Below are 18597 nucleotides of genomic sequence, written 5' to 3'. Positions count from 1 at the left end.
TCCTGCTTCACCCTCTGCCTTTCCCACTGGGCCCACTCCCTGCAACCATTGGAGTTTGCTCCCGCTGTATCACCACATAGAAAAAATCATGTTTCTAGTACTTGTGGTGTCATATCAGTCACTAACTCATTATGTCTTTAGAGTCTTTAGTTCCCACTTATGAAGGCCACTGTAGGTCTTGATTGGGGTGATAGCATTATCCTTCTTTTAGTGTGGATCTGACTAAAATCAAGATGATTTATATTAGAAGTATTTTATTTGATTGTTTCCATTTATTTCACCACCATATCTGTTCTCATTCCTCTAAGAAATAATAGTGACCCTTGGTAAAAGAAAACAGACAAAAGTTTCTTAGCAAAATGATTTGAATGGTCCCATCAGTTATTATTTGGGTTCAGTTCAGTTGATTCTTTTTTCTCACCTCTCTTCTATGTAGATTTTCTTTCCTTCCTACATTGAACAGTTAGGAAACCATCAACCCATCACCCCAGGCTAGGTGAGAGGAGAGGAGAATGCTGCTTTTACGGACTCTTTTTTTTTTTTTTTTTTAAATTTTTTTTTTTCAACGTTTTTTATTTATTTTTGGGACAGAGAGAGACAGAGCATGAACGGGGGAGGGGCAGAGAGAGAGGGAGACACAGAATCGGAAACAGGCTCCAGGCTCCGAGCCATCAGCCCAGAGCCTGATGCGGGGCTCGAACTCACAGACCGCGAGATCGTGACCTGGCTGAAGTCGGACGCTTAACCGACTGCGCCACCCAGGCGCCCCTCTTTTACGGACTCTTATGGGAGCTGAGACATGTACCTGTATTTAATATCTACTCTGTATATAGGGTGCCTGGGTGACTCATTCGGTTGAGCATCTGACTTTGGCTCAGGTCATGATCTCACTGCTCATGGGTTCGAGTCCCACGTCAGGCTCTGTGCTGACAGCTCAGAGCCTGGAGACTGCTTCAGATTCTATGTCTCCCTCTCTCTATGCCCCTCCCCTCCTTGTGCTCTGTATGTGTGTCTCTCTCTCAAAAATAAATAAACGTTAAAAAATTTTTTTAAAAATCTACTCTGTATAGCTTATAGGCCTTATACTGCCGTCATTCCCACTTCAGATGCAAGAAGTTAGCAGTTAATTTTACTTTTTTAAAAATTTTGTTTAGCAGTTAATTTTAATGTTAACCAGTATAAAAGATTAGAAACTAAAAGGAAGCATGTTTATATTTCAAGTGAGTTGTGTCTAGCCAGGTTTGTCAAATTGCCTTTTTCCTTCTCCCTTCTCAGTCTTTCTGTTACCTCTGTAATGTGTGCCATAAATTCCTCCCATTTTGTCATTTCAAGGGTAGAACACTTCAAAGTTCTTAACAAATGTTAGATGATGATAATTACAACCAATGTTTTTCCCTATCTCGACATGGGAAAACATAGGTCGGATTTTATCTGTTAGAAATATTTGAGACACAATAAAGACATAATTTGAGAAGAGAGGAGATAACCTGGTGTTGTGTTTTTCTAATGTTAAATTCTGTGCCCACATAATTAGAGAAAAAGGTATATTCTCATTTGTCGGTATAGTGACTTGGAAGCTATTTTGGAAGACCCACCTTTTATTCCCGATTATTCATTTTCATTTCACAAACACTGGGATACTCATATTTGAAAGCACTAATTCTGCCAAGTTTAGATTGAAAATTTATTTCCATTATTAATCAGTACCACTTCACTCTCTGTTGATTGGAATTTGGACCTTGATTTACCTGGTATGTTCCTAAGTCAGAGTATGTTCCCTGGTGGGCTCTTACTGTGCTTTATTTGTAATCTGTTCTATCTTATTTTCATAACTAGAGCCTGACCAAGAATTAAGCCCTTGCAGTTTTTTTATACTTAAGAGTAAAGAAAATTTTGTCTTCCTAATCTGCTTTCTGTAGTTCTCTGTGTTCTAATTTAAATAAATTTACTGTTGTGATAAATATAGCATAAAATCAGGGGTGCCTGGGTGGCTCAGTCAGTTAAGTGTCTGACTTCGGCTCAGGTCATGATCTTGAGGTTTGTGGGTTTGAGCCCCACGTTGCTCTCTGTGCTGACAGCTCAGAGCCTGGAACCTGCTGCAGATCCTGTGTCTCCCTCTCTCTCTGCCCCTCCCCTGCTCATGCTCTGTCTCTCTCTGTCTCTCAAAAAATGAATAAAATGTTTAAAAAAATTTTAGAAAAACAAAGATAGCATAAAATCAGTACTAAGTTTGCAGTGCATGGCCAAGAGTCAGGTTGCTAATCCATGTGCCTTCTTGCTCAGATTGCATGCTAGATCACAGTGTAGTGTGAGTCCATAATCCCTTGCTGATAGAATCTTCTGAAGGGTTTTTGGGTTTTTCCTCCACTTTTATTTGGTCAACTTATTTGATAGAAGATTCTTTCTAAAAGCCACTTTCCTTGAGTTTTAAGCAGTGGGGTGGAAAGAACTATTCTAGTTTCTCTGATAGTTTAGTATTGGCTTTCCTTTCCTTTTAAAATATTCCTACTTGGGGGGCGCCTGGGTGGCGCCGTCGGTTGAGCGTCCGACTTCAGCCAGGTCGCGATCTCGCGGTCCGTGAGTTCGAGCCCCGCGTCGGGCTCTGGGCTGATGGCTCGGAGCCTGGAGCCTGTTTCCGATTCTGTGTCTCCCTCTCTCTGACCCTCCCCTGTTCATGCTCTGTCTCTCTCTGTCCCAAAAATAAACAAAAAACGTTGAAAAAAAAATTTTATAAAATATTCCTACCTGGGGCGCCTGGGTGGCTCAGTCGGTTAAGCAGCCGACTTCGGCTCAGGTCATGATCTCGTGGTCTGTGAGTTTGAGCCCCGCGTCGGGCTCTGTGCTGACAGCTCAGAGCCTGGAGACTGTTTCGGATTCTGTGTCTCCTTCTCTCTGACCCTCCCCCATTCATGCTCTGTCTCTCTCTGTCTCAAAAATAAATAAACGTTAAGAAAAAAATTTTTTTTAAATATTCCTACTTAAGACTGCATGGGAAATTTGAGCTAAGTAGGTGCTTTTAAGCGTCTGTACAAACAGATAATAGTTGAAGTATCTTTAAAATTCGTGCATGTGTGGCATTTTGATGTTATCTGTACCTAATACCAGATATTAGTAATAATATGCTACATCCTTTGAGAGAGATTCTCAACTCACTTATTACATATCCCTCATACATCTCCAAAACAGGAGTCGGTTTTATTTCTCTCTCTCACAAGGCTAAATATATCATTAGTGAAGATCCCAGTTTTATCTTAAAGCAGTGCAAAAACATTTTTATTATTTCATACAGCTATGTCCTTTCCTTTGCCTTATATATAAAACTCAATAATAACCAGAATCATTTCTCACTCTATTTACATGGGTATGAAAAACATGCTACCGCATCTTGATGGTAAGGTGTGGCAGGAGAAAACCTAAAATAGTATGTGGCGCTCTATATGTAGAATCTTTTCTATGTACAGAATTATTTACCACATTTCTGCCCTTTTTTGGACATATTTATATTTATAGAAATAGATTATGCATGTATTGCAAGATAAAATAAAAGACTTTAAAAATATATCATTAGAGGGGCACCTGGGTGGCTCAGTCACTTAAGTGTCTGACTCTTGGTTTCGGCTCAGGTTGTGATCTCACAACTCGTGAGTTTGAGCCCCATGTCAGGCTCTGCGCTGACAGCATGGAGCCTGCTTGGGATTCTCTGTCTCCCTCTCTCTCTGCCCCTCCTCCTGCTTGCACACACACTCTCCCTCTATCTCAGTAATAAATAAATAACATAAAAAATTTTAAAAAATACATTATTAGAGTAGATTCCCTGGGAATAGTGAAACCAATATATGGACTTTAAAAGTTTATTTCCAATTTCTTTAGCAAAAAAAAGTGATGCATCATGGGAACTTACAATAATACCATAAAATACTCAAAGGACTCATAAGGAAGGCAACAATTAAGAATTAAAATGGTTTTACTGCAGCAGTGGACCCAGAGCGTCATCTGATAACCTCCCACATCAGTGCAGTGTTGTTATAACAGCTCTAAATGATTTAAATCTGAAGTCACTAATATTTGTTTCTTTGCCTTATGTTTTCAAGGTGTTAATATTAGAACCAACTAAAATCTATCAGCCTTCTTATTTGTCTATCAACAATGAAGTTGAGGAAAAGACAATATCTATTTGGCATGTGCTTCCTGATGACAAGGTAAATTGTGTAATTATTAACACACAAGCATTAAAGGACTTTACTCCCTTCTAGCATTTATATATTCCAGCAAATACCTGTATTAGTTAAGAAGAAATAGCTTACCATGTATTTATCTTGGCATAAATACTTATATCCTATAATATAAAATTTGTTAAACATGGATTATGAATTTCACTCAATAAAATAACTGAACCTATTTGCATTTTTATTTTAGGTGGCATAACCATCTAAAGTAAGCCTGAAATTAGAAGATTATTTTGTTTTGTAAACTCATGCTATAAATTAAATTATATTTCAGAGAACTGATCTTAATATATATGACTTACAAGATGCCTATCTTTTTTTGAAATTATATTTATTTATTTTTTTAAGTTTATTTTTGTGTGAGAGAGACAGCACAAGCAGGGGAATGGCAGAAAGCAAGGGTGACACAGAATCTGAAGCAGGCTCCAGTCTCTGAGCGGTCAGCACAGAGCCCGACGCGAGGCTCCAACCCATGAACCGCAAGATCATGACCTGAGCTGAAGGCAGACACTTAGCTGACTGAGCCATCCAGGCGCCCCTAAGTTATATTTATTTATTTTGACAGAGAGAGAGCAAGTGAGCATGAGCAGGGGAGGGACAGAGAGGCAGAGGGAGAGAGAGAATCCCAAGCAGTCTCTGCACTGTCAGCATGGAGCCCAACGCACAGCTCAAACCCATGAACCATTAGCTCATAACCTGAGCTGAAATCAAGAGTTGGGTACTCAACTAAGCCACCCAGGTGCCCCAAAAGATGTGTATCATAATTCTAGGGAGCCTATCATAATAATGCCACTCTAGTCCTACCCGAGTATGATTATAGTTAGCATTCCATGACACTGTTGGGTTATCTAAGCAGCTGCTCAATTTCACATTAGTCACTGGCTCCATGTGCTGACACAATATGAGCAGGACTGTGTTGCCTTGGCTTTCAGAAGGGTCTGGAATGCTCTCATTTCCACTCCTCACAGTCATTTGGATAACCCTTTCCACTTCTGTATTTTATTAGTTTTAATATGTGTACAAATCCTACTATTTTTTAAAAATAGAAAAATTTCAAGACTTGATTCCAGTTCATGTGATAAACCACAGAAATGAGAGAAGACGTGTGGCAAAGTAGTTTTGTGAGGTTTTTGGTAATTGTTTTCCAAAATACCCTTATAATTGGGGCGCCTGGGTGGCGCAGTCGGTTAAGCGTCCGACTTCAGCCAGGTCACGATCTCGCGGTCCGTGAGTTCGAGCCCCGCGTCAGGCTCTGGGCCGATGGCTCGGAGCCTGGAGCCTGTTTCCGATTCTGTGTCTCCCTCTCTCTCTGCCCCTCCCCTGTTCATGCTCTGTCTCTCTCTGTCCCAAAAATAAATAAAAAAAATGTTGAAAAAAAAAAAAAAAATTAAAAAAAAAAAAAAAAAAAAAAAAGAGTGGACATATTAAAATTTAAAAAAAAAAAAAAAAAAAAAAAAAAAAAAAAAAAAAAAACAAAATACCCTTATAATTTTCCTTACCAATCATCCATGCACTCAACACGTATTTACAGAGCACTTACTCTGTGACAGGCACTACCAGGCACTCTGTTGGGCAGTAGGGAAACAGATGTGTACAAAATAAGCGAAATTTCTGCTTTTCTACTCAGGCAGTAAATGAATAAATATAGAAGTGTATTCAATGATGAATGTGATACAGCACAAAAGGGGGCATTAGGACGTACAGTTAGAGAAATGGGCTTGCAATTTTTAGAAGTGTCAATTTCAATGTTTTTAAATGTCTTTAAGTCAACAGTCCTGGGTTTAAGTCCTATCTCTGCCCTTGGCAAGATGGCTTCTGCATGTTGCAGTATCTTTATCTTTAGAATGGGATAGTAGTAATATCCATCTCAAAAGGTTATTGTTAAAATTAAATGAAATAGTATAGGTAGGGTATATTGCACAGAGCCTGACATGTAATAAGTGTTGTTTTCACAACAATAAAATTTATGGCAAAGCACATATGAACTAATCCCTAACCTATCCCTTAGAACTTAACCTCGCTTAGCTCTTTAGATGAAATAGCAGCAATCATTTGGGAGGTTGTTGGCATCATATTAGGGCACCGTGATATTGAGATTTATAGTAAAAAATAAATATTTGGTCTTCATCTCTTTCTGGCACAGATTTGCTAAAACCCTTAGAATTTCCTAAGTGCTGAAAGCCATCTCTGTTTTTTTGTTTTGTTTTTTGTTATGTTAATAAGGTGACTTTTGGATCCACCTAAGGATGAGACCTGGATGCCAAGAGCACCAACTATAGGATTAGAGGGTTAGAACTTCCAGTCCCACCCCCTGACCTCTGGGGAGGGGAAAGGGGAGAGGTTGAATCCATTTCCAATGGCCAGTGGATTTAATCAGTCATCCCTATGTCATGAAGCCCCCGTAAAAAAACCAAAAAGGGCGGGGTTCAAAGAGCTTCCAGGTGGGTGAACATGTGGAGATTTGGGCAGAATGGTGCCCCTGGAGGGGTCATGGAAGCTCTTAGCCCTTTCTCCATACTTTGCCCCATGCAACTCTTCCACCTGGCTATTTCCTGAGTCATATCCTTTTATAATAAACCAGCAATCTAATAAGTAAAATGTTTTCCTGAGATCTGTGAGCCACTGTAACAAATTAATCAAACACAAGGAGGGGGGGGGTCCTTGGAACCCCAATTGATAGCTGGCATGATGACGTAACTCCAGGTGGAGTTGTTTAGAGACAGAATTGAGAATAACTAATAATAACTAATAATAATAACCATGTATATATGTTGTTAACGTTGTTTTAAAGTACACAGTGTGTCATTCACATTATTTTAAAGTATATGCCTGTGTGTTCTCACAAGCAGACTTAATCCTGCAGTTGAAACTACAAAATCTAAAGAGAGGTTAGGAAACATGAACATTATTATCTGGGAGAGGAGATTTTCAAAGGCTCGAATGGAAAGAGCAAGGTTATCCAAGGACACTTGGAAACAGAATGGGGCTAAAGGAATTAGCAATTAGCAGGGCCAGGAGAATGAGTAGACAGCCAGAAGACAGAAAAAGAACAGAAAGTAAGCCAGAGATTTTTGGAAAATGAGTACTGTTTCCAGCTAGTTGTCTGGAAGTTCTTTGTTGAGTACAGTTAGCCTTGTATTGACTCTCTTATGTTTTGTGACATTTGTAGAGATTTTTGCATTATGCTAAGAAGTAAATATACGAGGATGTAAAAGAGTGCGTTAGGAAGAGTTATGGATTTAGGCTGTGAGTTATCCAGTTTCTACTTTTACCATCCTTTGATCAAGAAGAATGACATTTGCATTGTCCCCACTGCGCTAAAAATTCTCCGTGTTCAAAAATTTAAGCTTTTTAAAATAAGTTTCTGTTTGAATGTATGTTGATTTCTTTGCAAACCCTAGCTCTATCCATAGCGTGTTCATTACCACTGTTATTTCCCTATTATTTAAAATAGAAGCATGGGTCAGGGGCATTAAGGAATCTACTCCTGAAATCATTGTTGCACTGTATGCTAACTAACTTGCATGTAAATTTAAAAAATAAATTAAAAAAATTAAAAACAAATAAAATAGAAGTGACGCCACTGGAATGAGGATACGCAATACAGTAACTCAGTATGATATGAGTTTCAAGCAACTGTAATAACTATAATTAAATAACAGATAAACAACAGGGGTATAGGTCTGATGTTAAACAAGAAACGGATTCTTTTTGTCACAGAATGTTTTAAATTTTTTTCTAAGGGTAGAATAGAGAGTGTTGCTTTTCATTTATCATGTTTCCTTACTCCCCTCAGTATTTTCTTTCTAACATGCAGAGTGCACAGTTACATGAGCTGGTAAACACTTTGTACTTCAACTGTCAAAACGTTAAGACCATTATACCAATTCCTAAGAGTTCAGGGACTCTTAGAGGGTTACTCTCCGTCAAGAACCAAATAAATTGAGATCCTAATCTTTTAACAGTTCTCTCTTTGTTCAATGGATGGTTGCTGCTCAAAGTCAAGTTAGTACTTGAAGAAAGTCTGGATGTGCACAGGAAAGAAAAGCTTAGACTGAGGAGGAAAGTTATTTCTGAGATATTTTAAACAGTTGTCATTTAGAATCCTTTCCTTTTTTGTTTTTTTAATTAAAATGTTTCTTAATGTTTATTTATGTTTGAGAGAGAGACAGAGAGAGGGACAGAATGGGAGTGGGGGAGAGGAGAGAGAGAGGGCGACACAGAATCCAAAGCAGGCTCCAGGCTCTGAGCTGTCCACCCAGAGCCCAACGTGGGGCTCAAGCTCACAAACTGTGAGATCGTGACCTGAGCCAAAGTTGGACACCCAACCAACTGAGCCACCCAGGGGCCCCCTAGAATCCTTTCCTTTTTTGAAGTCTAAGCATTCCTGGCCTATCAGGTGGTTTCTCAGAAGAAGATATCAGGCATCAGGGTCCCAGTGGAATATGAAGTGCTGACCTTCCTCCAGCTCCGGCCATGGCCACTCGGAGAAGACCCGGGAAATTTATGATTCTATAGAATTTTTTTTCGACAGAGAGCATGAGCGGGGGGAGGGGCACAAGGAGAGGGAGCGAGAATCCCAAGCAGGCTCCATGCTCATCATGGAGCCCGATTCAGGGCTTTATCCCAGGACGCTGAAATCATGACCCAAACTGAAATCAAGAGTCAGGCACTCAACCAACTGAGCCACCTAGGCAGATTCTAGATTTCGATGATATAATAGTCTCATCCATCAAGGATGTTTTTAGCTATAAAGCTCCCAACTAATAGTGGCTTGAGTAATAAGGAAACGTTATCTTGCATAACAAGAATTCTGGGAGGTAGGTGGTCATTCTGGGGGTAATTTCAGTGGCTTAATGGTGTCAGAATTCTGAATTGGCTTCTCTATATGCTCTCGGTTTTTCTTTCCTGGTCTCAAATAGCAGTTCCAAGCATCAATTCACACTGACAGCATGCAAAGGAAAAGGGTCAGACCCTCTCCTTTGTACCAAAAATTACATCATGTATTCATGCCTAGACCAGTCATGAACAAGGAGAATGGACTTACCTCACCAATTTAGACCAATCAGTTTCCCCATCCCTAAACATTGCCACCTGAACTTGAACAAAATTTAGTTTTTGTTAGCAAAGAAGGAAAAGCGTGTCCGTTGTCTAAGGAACCAACAGTGTCTGCCAATGTGTAACTCCTGCCGCCTTAGCTCAAAATTAATTCCCAGTCCCTACTCTTGTCCTAGCTGGGGCATGGGATCTGAGGCAAACCAGTTCCACAATATGGTACTTGTGCTGTTTAAATTAGATTGAGTGTGGTTTAGGGCTTGTGGAGGCTAATTATTCCAGCCCTGCCTCTGGCTGTCCTTTTCCCTAGATTCCCAGACAGGTCCCAGGAACCTGTTAAATCCACCGGTTGTCTTTGTGACTCACCAGCGCCTCCATGTGGTGAGTCCCAGTAGTGAGGGAGCTGGGGAGGTAGGCCTCCTCATTCTAGATCACTCCATCTCAGACCCTGGACTTTTTACACTGCTAACAGGGAGCATTCACTGGCAGCACTTGGAAACTTTCAGGAATCTAACATTCTGGAAATGCTGTTCTCCTTTCCTGTAAAACCCGCCCTATCAATCTGGGAAATCCCTCCTTGGCTGTTCCCAGCACAGGGCTGATAGAAGATAGGTTTTACCTGTGCTGTCCTATGGGTGTTCATCAGTTGCCCTGTTTAGTTGCAAGTTTGCCTACTGCTGTATTAGTTTTGCACTCAACCCCCACCTCCTGATCTTGGACGTGGCCTTGGAAAGCAGCTCAGTTGCAGGATCTGAGGATAAGGCTGCATTGTATGCAAGTAGTGTGCAGGTAACAGCTGCAGTTCCTGGGTCACATATATTTAGAAGGTCACCTGAGGCCAACAGGATTTAGAAGCAACTTTCCAAATTACCAGCTGAAGCTGCAGGCTGCTATTTTAATTTAACTCCCTCTGTACTCTGGTTAAGAGAGCCGCATTCCATGAGCACCTTCCTATGGTCTCTTCCTTCCCTGGGCTTCATGCACAACATTTGCTCTGTGTTAATTCAGGTCACCTACCCGTGACCCGACTGGTGTGCATCGAAACTAGTTTTTTTAGTAAATCTCCTTTGGGCTTGGGAGGATCTATTTTTATTTTAAGTTGCATGGTTGTAGCAAAGCACTAGGTGCTGTGGTTATAAATTGTGGCTTTTTGATTTGCTTCAGCCAAAAGGAGAGTTCTGGTCCACCTCAGAACCACAAGCTTCCTTACTCATTTCACTAGCCCAGCCAAGACCGCAAGTTCCGGGCAGTATTTTAAGTGGGTGGGTAAGAGCTTCTTTTCCTGGTTGTTTCACATTTACAGAATTGAATTGCCATCTGAATTGACTGTTGCATAGCACTTGCTAAACTTGGACATGTGTATCAACTATTTTATTTCTATTAAAATATTTATGTTGTCAATTTCATATTGTTATCAGATGTATTTTTGCAGGGAATGTGATCCATCCTGTAATTTATTTAAAGATGTGAATTTAATACTCATCAGACTTAGCTTTAGTAATAAACTCAAAAAATAAATTTCCACAATTTTTTTTCACCTTGGCCCCAAATCACCCATGTTTATCATATGACAATCAAATTTTTTATGGGCAAACTTTATTAGTATATTGAATTTTGCATAAATTAGATAACACACTGTAGCTAAGATGTATACTGTATACATGTGTGTACATATATACTTGCTATAGGGGTGCCCGGGTGGCTCAGTCAGTTAAGCGTCCAACTTTGGCTCAGGTCATGATCTCACGGTTTGTGGGTTTGAGCCCCGCATCAGCCTCTGTGCTGGTAGCTCAGAGCCTGAAGCCTGCTTCAGTTTCTGTGTCTCCCTTTCTCTCTGCCCCTCCCTCACTCGTGCCCTGTCTCTCATAAATGAATAAACATTAGAAAATTTAAGAGGAAAGGGCTAACCTCATTTTCTGAAGAAATAGAACCACCATTTCAGTTAGAAAATGTAACTAAAGATCATTCATAAATAATCATCTTTAAAACCTTGCAGAACTTGATTCAAATTAATGTTTTTATTTCTCAGAAAAGAAATATTACTCAGCTGTAATTGAATTACCTTGATCACTGGGTTTTTTATTTAAAAAATTAAGGCACAGCAGTTATTAGGTTAATCTGCTAAAAATCAAGTTTTAGAATTTAATGAGACTAATTCTCCTAGATTCTCTTGGAAGCTATTTTATTGAGGCACAGAAATTATTAAATAGAGTAAACATCACCCTTGTGGCTTGAAAATGAATTACAATTTCCATCCAGCTAATTTGTTCATGAAGAATTATGTACGAGGAAAAATTACTGGGTATATTATTTTAAAATAATGAAACCAAATTATTATGTTATTTTCATTATGATGACTCAACATTTCTTGTTCTTGTTGTTCTTCCCCTGTGTTCTAGAAAGGTATACATGAGTGGAATTTTAGTGCTTCTTCTGTCAGGGGAGTGAGGTAAGTTTCCTTGGTACATGTTTTTTTTTTTTTTTCTTTTTTTACTTAGAAGACAATAGAACTTTTAGTCAGGATTTAAAAATGCAAAGAACTTCAAGAATCCTCTATTGATGAAAATGCTCAACCTTTTCTATCTCTATTATAAAAAGATTTGCAACCAAAACTTTCACTGTTAGTTGAACTGACTCTGTGCTTGTCACCTGCTCCAAATATGGAGAATGAGGGATAAATGTGGACTGTGGACCAGGATCAAGGTGTAGATAAAAGTGAGCTATTTGGATCCTCTCTAGCTGGTTGAGCTGTTGGTGTATGTGATAGGACGGTTTTCCGGTCTTTTTGGTGTTTCAGGAATTAATCTCCTGTGAGGTGGAGCCAAAAAGCTACACGCCATCTATCAGGTTGCATATCCTGTAGTTAACATTAATGTGACTGTTAAAGAGACTATAGGGAATTTATTTTTAAAAAACTTTTCCTGAGGTCGCTGTTAATGAGGTGTTCCTGAAATTCTAGCGGCTCACTTCAGTGGTTCAGTTCTGACATTGCCATCATAATGCCAGTGGTTCAGGAAATACCAGTTCCTGGGATATAGAAATGAGACTTTTTTTTTTTTTCTTAGAAGCGAGAACCACTGGTTAAACATTTAAACACTTGTTATATAGAAGCTCAGTCTAAAAACCAGCTCTTGGAAATTTCAAGCCAAATTAGTTGTGTTTACTATTTATTTCCACATAATAGAAATGAGAGGAAGCAGATTTCTGCAGGCCAGTTATGCAATACCCTGTTGCTTGTGGCATAATAATAATTGGTTTTGATGGAGCATGAACTGCTAGAGCCGTCTGAGTCACTGATAATTGGAGTTTGCCTGGTAAAACCACCTGTTACCTCATGAAGGATCTGAACAGAAGCAAGCAAGATAATAGACTGACTCATTATATATCTTTCCAACCCAGCCTTCTCAAATAAAGTTTTACTCTCTTAATATTTAATTTTTAAAACCAGTCATCAGGAAGGCACTCGTTTATTGCTGCGTTTTTAAGCAGTTTATGAAAGTATGGTAATATAAATTCCATTTTATCATATCTATTTTCCAAGGAACATTTTTTTAAATTTAAGTATGGCATCACTACATACGCCTTTGTTGTGACTTACAGCATATGCGTAGAATGCTTCTTTCTATGTGGCTATTTCTGGTTCCTATGTTGAGAAACTCAAGCTGTAGTTTATGGCTTCAAAGAGAGCTAACTACTCTTGGCTTCCTTCTTGATGAAGAGATAACAAACTACAGAGAAAAATCCAACTAAGTCAGCAGTTTGTCTTGCATCCCCTCAGGATTTGCTCAGCTCAGTCAATGGGCATTTTACTGAGACTCCAGGTGTGTGTCAAATGTTGAGTCCTATTCTGCTAAGAATACAACAGTGACCACAACATGAACTCCCACTCTCAAAGAGGTCACAACCCAGCCTCATAACATTTAACAGCTAATGACAAGAGCTACTATTGAGATGACCTCGAGATGAGCAATGATAGATGTAAATGTTCAAGGAGCAGAGGTGCAAGAGAAAGTCTTTCTGTTGAAGGTAGACACAGGGAAGGGAGAGGGTAAGATCTAAGCTGGGCCTTGAATGATGAATAGAATTTCTTTACAGAGTCAAAAATGATGTGCATCCCAAATGCAAAGGCATAAAATAGGGATTGGCAACCTACAACCCACAGGCCAAATATGGCCCGCTGCCCGTTTTTGTAAAGTTTTATTGGAACCCAGCCACGTTCATTTCATTCGTGTATTGTCTAAGGCTGCTCCAACAACAAAACTGAGTAGTTTGGCCTGCAAAATCTGAAACATTTACTCTCTGGCCCATGTCAGAAAAATTTTGCTAACCTTTGGCATAAAATAGCATGGCCTGATGGTAAACTCCGAATTATTTCAGTTGCTATAAAATCACTCGCTGAGTCAAAACCAAGTGCTGTTTCACATTTCTTCACGCCTCTAAAATCTCGACACTGATGAGGTGCTTTTATTGCCGCCACACATTGCCTTCTTAGCTTTGGAAACATTTCATTGTTCTGCAGATGCCATAGCGCCAGAATCGCTGAGCCCACCCAGCCAGTTGATACTTAGCTTTTCCTCCGATCACGCAGGGTAGTGGTATGGCAGCCAGGACGCCTTTCCCCTGTAAGCTGGAGGGATAAATAGCTTAGGTGTCCTTCAGGCATGCCAGAGCAGCCCTGTCTGCTGATATAGGTAAAAGGACAATTCTCAGACTATGAAGTAATTTTAGTATCGTGCTATGGGGAACATCACTTCTTCAAGTGCTCTTTATATCTGTCTGTTACAAACAACAATGGTGTCATAACTGGGATTAGATATAAAATGTACTTATTTTTCATTACAGATTCATAGAAGCAAGAAGCATAGCTATTTCCCTGAATAATTCTTTTTGTTTGTTTCAGTATTTCTAAATTTGAAGAACGATGCTGTTTTCTTTATGTGCTTCATAATTCTGACGATTTCCAAATCTATTTCTGTACAGAACTTCATTGTAAAAAGTACGTATTAGTCATTGTCTATGTGTAAAAAATACTGTTCTTACCTGATCATTATTTTTAATTAATGAGTGAGCATGTAAGGAATTCATGGCCATCTGGTTATATAAATATTGCATTTAGGCTAACATCTTATAATTACGGGGTATGTTTAACAATCAGAGAATGGAGGAGGGGAGTCTCTTTAATAAATCAAGCTTTCTCTTAGTCATAATTAATTTTTCCAAAGACAAAACATTAACCAAGACTTACCAGTTAATTGCCTGATACTATGTCACGTTTTTAAAGTGTTCACTTATTGCGATATATGATTACCAAAATTTTCATTCTTGAATTCTTTTGGATAATCTCACCATTGTCTACAACAGTGGCTCTTAACCCTAGTTCATAGTGGAATCACTTGATGCACTTAAAAAACTGCCTGGACCCTACCCCTGACTAATTATGTTGGATTTTCTGGTGGGGGTGCAGCTCGAGTTAAGAGCTAGTTATATGATATACGCCAATAAAAGATAATCCAAAAATCCATGGACTGGACTGGACTGTGTTTCTGTGAACCTCCCTGGGTATATTTCCCTTGGGCTAATACTTAAAGACTTCATGTTCCCTTGGAGCACAGTTGACTGATGGTGGGGATCTAGGAAAGTGAGTGACAATTTTTAAACCAAAGTGCAGGTAAAAGCCAGCTTGGACTTAAAATTTTGCTTAGGGCTTTTCTTATTCAAATAATCACTATTTGACCCCATTGTAAATGACTAATATACTGATTACAGTATATAGTCAGTCATTTTTATCTTGATACAAGAAAAAATGTTTGTTTAATCCATAATTCTTGGCTATAGTTTTATCTTTATTATTGTAAAATATGTAGTAAAAAGACTTGGAAATAAGAAATAATTCCTAGCACATATATGGTCTACTTTTCTACTTAAATTCTCAAGGCTACTGATTTGTTTCTATGATCATTATAGCTCAGATTTATGGAGTACTTACTCTGGACCTAATATCTATTTTAATCTTCAAATAAAAACTTAGGTAGTTAATATTAATATCTTCATTGAAAAGAGTTTTTAAAAAAATGGCATCTTGGAGAGCCTAAAACCATATATAGCCAAAAAATGTAAAATCTGGGATTTGGACAAGCACATGTGACTCTGGAATCTAGTTTCCTAAAAATTACATTGTGTTCCCATCCCACTGTATTATATTCTGCTTAGAGATGTACACGTTGAAAAACTGTGTGACTAGCTGATGGAAGTCTTCACCCCAGATCTTAAAGTCTGTCTTTTGGGGAGCCTGGGTGGCTCAGTCGGTTGAGCATCCAACTTCAGCTCAGGTCATGATCTCACAGCTCGTGGGTTCAAGCCCCGCATCGGGCTCTGTGCTGACAGCTCAGAGCCTGGAGCCTGCTTCGGATTCTGTGTCTTCCTCTCTCTCTGCCCCTACGCCACTCGCATTCTGTCTCTGTCTCTCTCAAAAATAAATAAACATTCAAAAAAATTAAAAAAAAAAAGTCTGTCTTTAAAGCCAGAATTTTTTTTAGGTCTTTAACTTTCTTCTTCCTCTTGGTTGAATTTGCTTTTATCTTTAACTCATCAGGATGTTTAATCTTCATCAGAGCATACTGTTATTCTGATCACGCTTGGGAACTTCTTTTTCTTGTCATTGACTGCCAAGAAATGTGTAGAGAGAAAGGAAGAGTCGCACTCCAGAGATAGACTCCAAACTCCCAAATGGGCTTTGTCTATTTTGTTCCTTGTCACAGTTCCAAAGGCCAGAATAGTTTTTGATCCTTGTAGATACTCTATAAGTATGGAGTACTTGTTGGATGGATGGATGGATGGGTGGTTGGATGGTTAGATGGTGGATGGTTTAAAAAAGAGGTACAGAGATAAAAAGGTTCTGAGTTGTGGTAGGTAGACTTTTCTTATCCCACATAACCTGCTCTTCTCTTGGGTTGGCAGTGCAGAGCATAACCTGCCTGTGAGATCATCAGCCCCTGTTCATAGTACCTCCCTTGCTTTAAGTCTATGAACCCTTAGCATCTCCTTTGAATAGACTAGACACAGCTAGCATTATAGGGGCTAATCTGTTTCTTGCTATAACTATTTTTCTTGCCTCTGAAATGGTCTACAAGAAAAAAACAAAAAACCAAAAACTTCACAAGAAGAGCTCCTGAAGAAAATGTCACCAAAAGAGGGGTGGCTTCTTTTACAAACCTATAAGCCAGCCAGCCCTAATTCACATCAGTGTTTTATAGGTTTTTATGGGACACCACATTTACGATAATGGAGGCAAAATGGGTTCAGTATCTCAGATGAAATGTTGATACAACAAATAGTCACCTCAGAATTTAAAGACACTATTCCAGAATATGGGTATTTTTGTTAAGTCCCATTTTAAATAAGAATATTACCATCAGCAAAACAATAATAGCTAATATTTAGTGAGTGAAGTCTGCTAAGCACTTTATAAGTACTACATCAACTCATCTTCATAACAGCCTTTAATTTGACACTTCTGAGGTCCCCACTTTGTAATTAAGAGGTGAGGCTCAGAGAGGTGGAAGAGCCCACCCCAAATCACACAAATGCAATCTTGGCCTGATATCCAAGTCCACATTCTTAACATTTCTAGGAGTTTGTCGAGCTTCATTGTTCTAATTCTATAATACATTACATTACTATTATTTGAAGTGAGGCATTAGGTCAGAAATTTCTAGACAGTCCTACCAACCTGTGTTTTCCCTTTTGGAAAGTCACATTTTTCATACTGATACCAATAGTTTGTTCACTGCCTGATTTTAGAAAGTCTCTTAGCGCCCATGTTTTGCTCCGAAACCATGCTGGAACATACTTGGGTTATATTTAACGTCAAACGTATTGCGAGTGACCACATACCAATTCTCATTGTAGGTTTTTTGAAATGGTGAACACCATTACCGAAGAGAAGGGGAGAAGCACAGAGGAAGGTGATTGTGAAGGTGACTCCTTGGAGGTAATGACTTAGGCTTCATGCCCGTCTTACAAAGTATCTCTGCGGCTGTTTAAAAAATGAACTACTTAAAGCCTTACTGGGGAAAGCGTGCGCGCGCATGTGTCTGTGCGTGGAGGGGGCACCTAAGTGGTGGTGAAAGGTGGGGAGCCCACCTAGAGTCTATGAGCTTTCTCTTAATGCTCAAGGCAACTTCTTCTAGAACCCCTTGTTAAAAAACAGCTAAAAAGCAAACATTGGAGAACTCTTATCTGGGAATACTGAGTTTGTTTGTTTTGCTTATCTGTTAGTAACTATGCTTTATCTGTGAGGAGGTTGATTATGCTCAATGCACGGCCTGCAGGGCCCCCGCATTTTTATTCTCCTCTGATAATACGTGCAACCCAAACAAGCACAATTCAGCGAAAATTCTGAATGACAAACCTGGTTGTGGCCCTCCTATGTATACTGCACAGAGGACCTGGAACAACTACAGATTAATAGAATAAAGAGAGGAGGGTAGTACAAATTACCTGTAATGCCTGCCGTTCCTCTAAACGCAGTTCTCTGACTTCTGCCTCATGGACACAGGACACTGTAGACATCTATTCTAGATCATGTCCATTTTCACTGTCATGGTTACTCTGTGGTAAAGAGCCTTCCTCACTGTGAGGCCCAGTACTGGAGTGTCCCAGGAGTGCTGAGCACCTTCAGAAAGTGGACATTCCTCCAGGCCTGACAGTAGACCACCTTCTTCTCCAGGCTCCTCTTGATGTTGGACTCGGAACAAAATTCTTAACCCAAGTGATACTAAAAGTTATATTTCTTTTTTTTGATGTTTATTTATTTATTTTTGAGAGAGAGAGAGCCAGCAGGGAATGGACAGAGAGAAGGAGAGAATCCCAAGCAGACTTTATGCTGTCAGCACTGAGCCTGACGTGGGGCTTGAACCCATGAACCCTGAGATCATGACCTAAGCTGAAATCAAGATTTGGAGGCTTGAGCGACTTAGCCACCCAGGCTCCCCTACATTTCTAATGTTAAAGTGAAATAGAAGAAACTATAGCACCAGCCTGACTGGAATACTTATTTACCAGATCACTTTGATAATGTCATCCCACATACTAGAATTTTTATAAAAACATTGAAGCAGTAGGGTAGAAGTTGAAAGAAAATTTAAATATAATAACCAAGTGTTAACTCTGTCTAGAGTTAAGTTCTATAATTACCTAGCAGTTGTATAGCTTTGATGTTTGTAGGTAAGCCTGAGGCTCGTTCATTAAAGTTATAAAAGGATGATAGACCTAATTTGGAAAAAAAAAATGTTTCCCAGTGCATTAGCTTGTTGTC

General features: G+C 39.3%; 1 protein-coding gene across 3 annotated transcripts in view; it reads left to right on the top strand.

Annotated features, from left to right (window-relative positions):
* Positions 1-18597, top strand: part of MAP3K5 (mitogen-activated protein kinase kinase kinase 5) — a 207460-nt gene that overhangs the window by 124028 nt on the left and 64835 nt on the right. For all 3 annotated transcript variants that reach the window (XM_058735399.1, XM_058735398.1, XM_058735401.1), the window contains exons 11-14: positions 4092-4199; positions 11681-11730; positions 14182-14277; positions 17190-17271. In XM_058735399.1, the coding sequence (XP_058591382.1) occupies positions 4092-4199; positions 11681-11730; positions 14182-14277; positions 17190-17271 (336 nt within the window). The remainder of the gene's footprint in view (positions 1-4091; positions 4200-11680; positions 11731-14181; positions 14278-17189; positions 17272-18597) is intronic.

This window comes from Neofelis nebulosa, chromosome 6, assembly GCF_028018385.1.
Source record: "Neofelis nebulosa isolate mNeoNeb1 chromosome 6, mNeoNeb1.pri, whole genome shotgun sequence".
Taxonomy (NCBI): Eukaryota; Metazoa; Chordata; class Mammalia; order Carnivora; family Felidae; genus Neofelis; species Neofelis nebulosa.
Note: the sequence above shows the minus strand (reverse complement) of the source record. Positions and strands in the feature narration are given on the sequence as shown.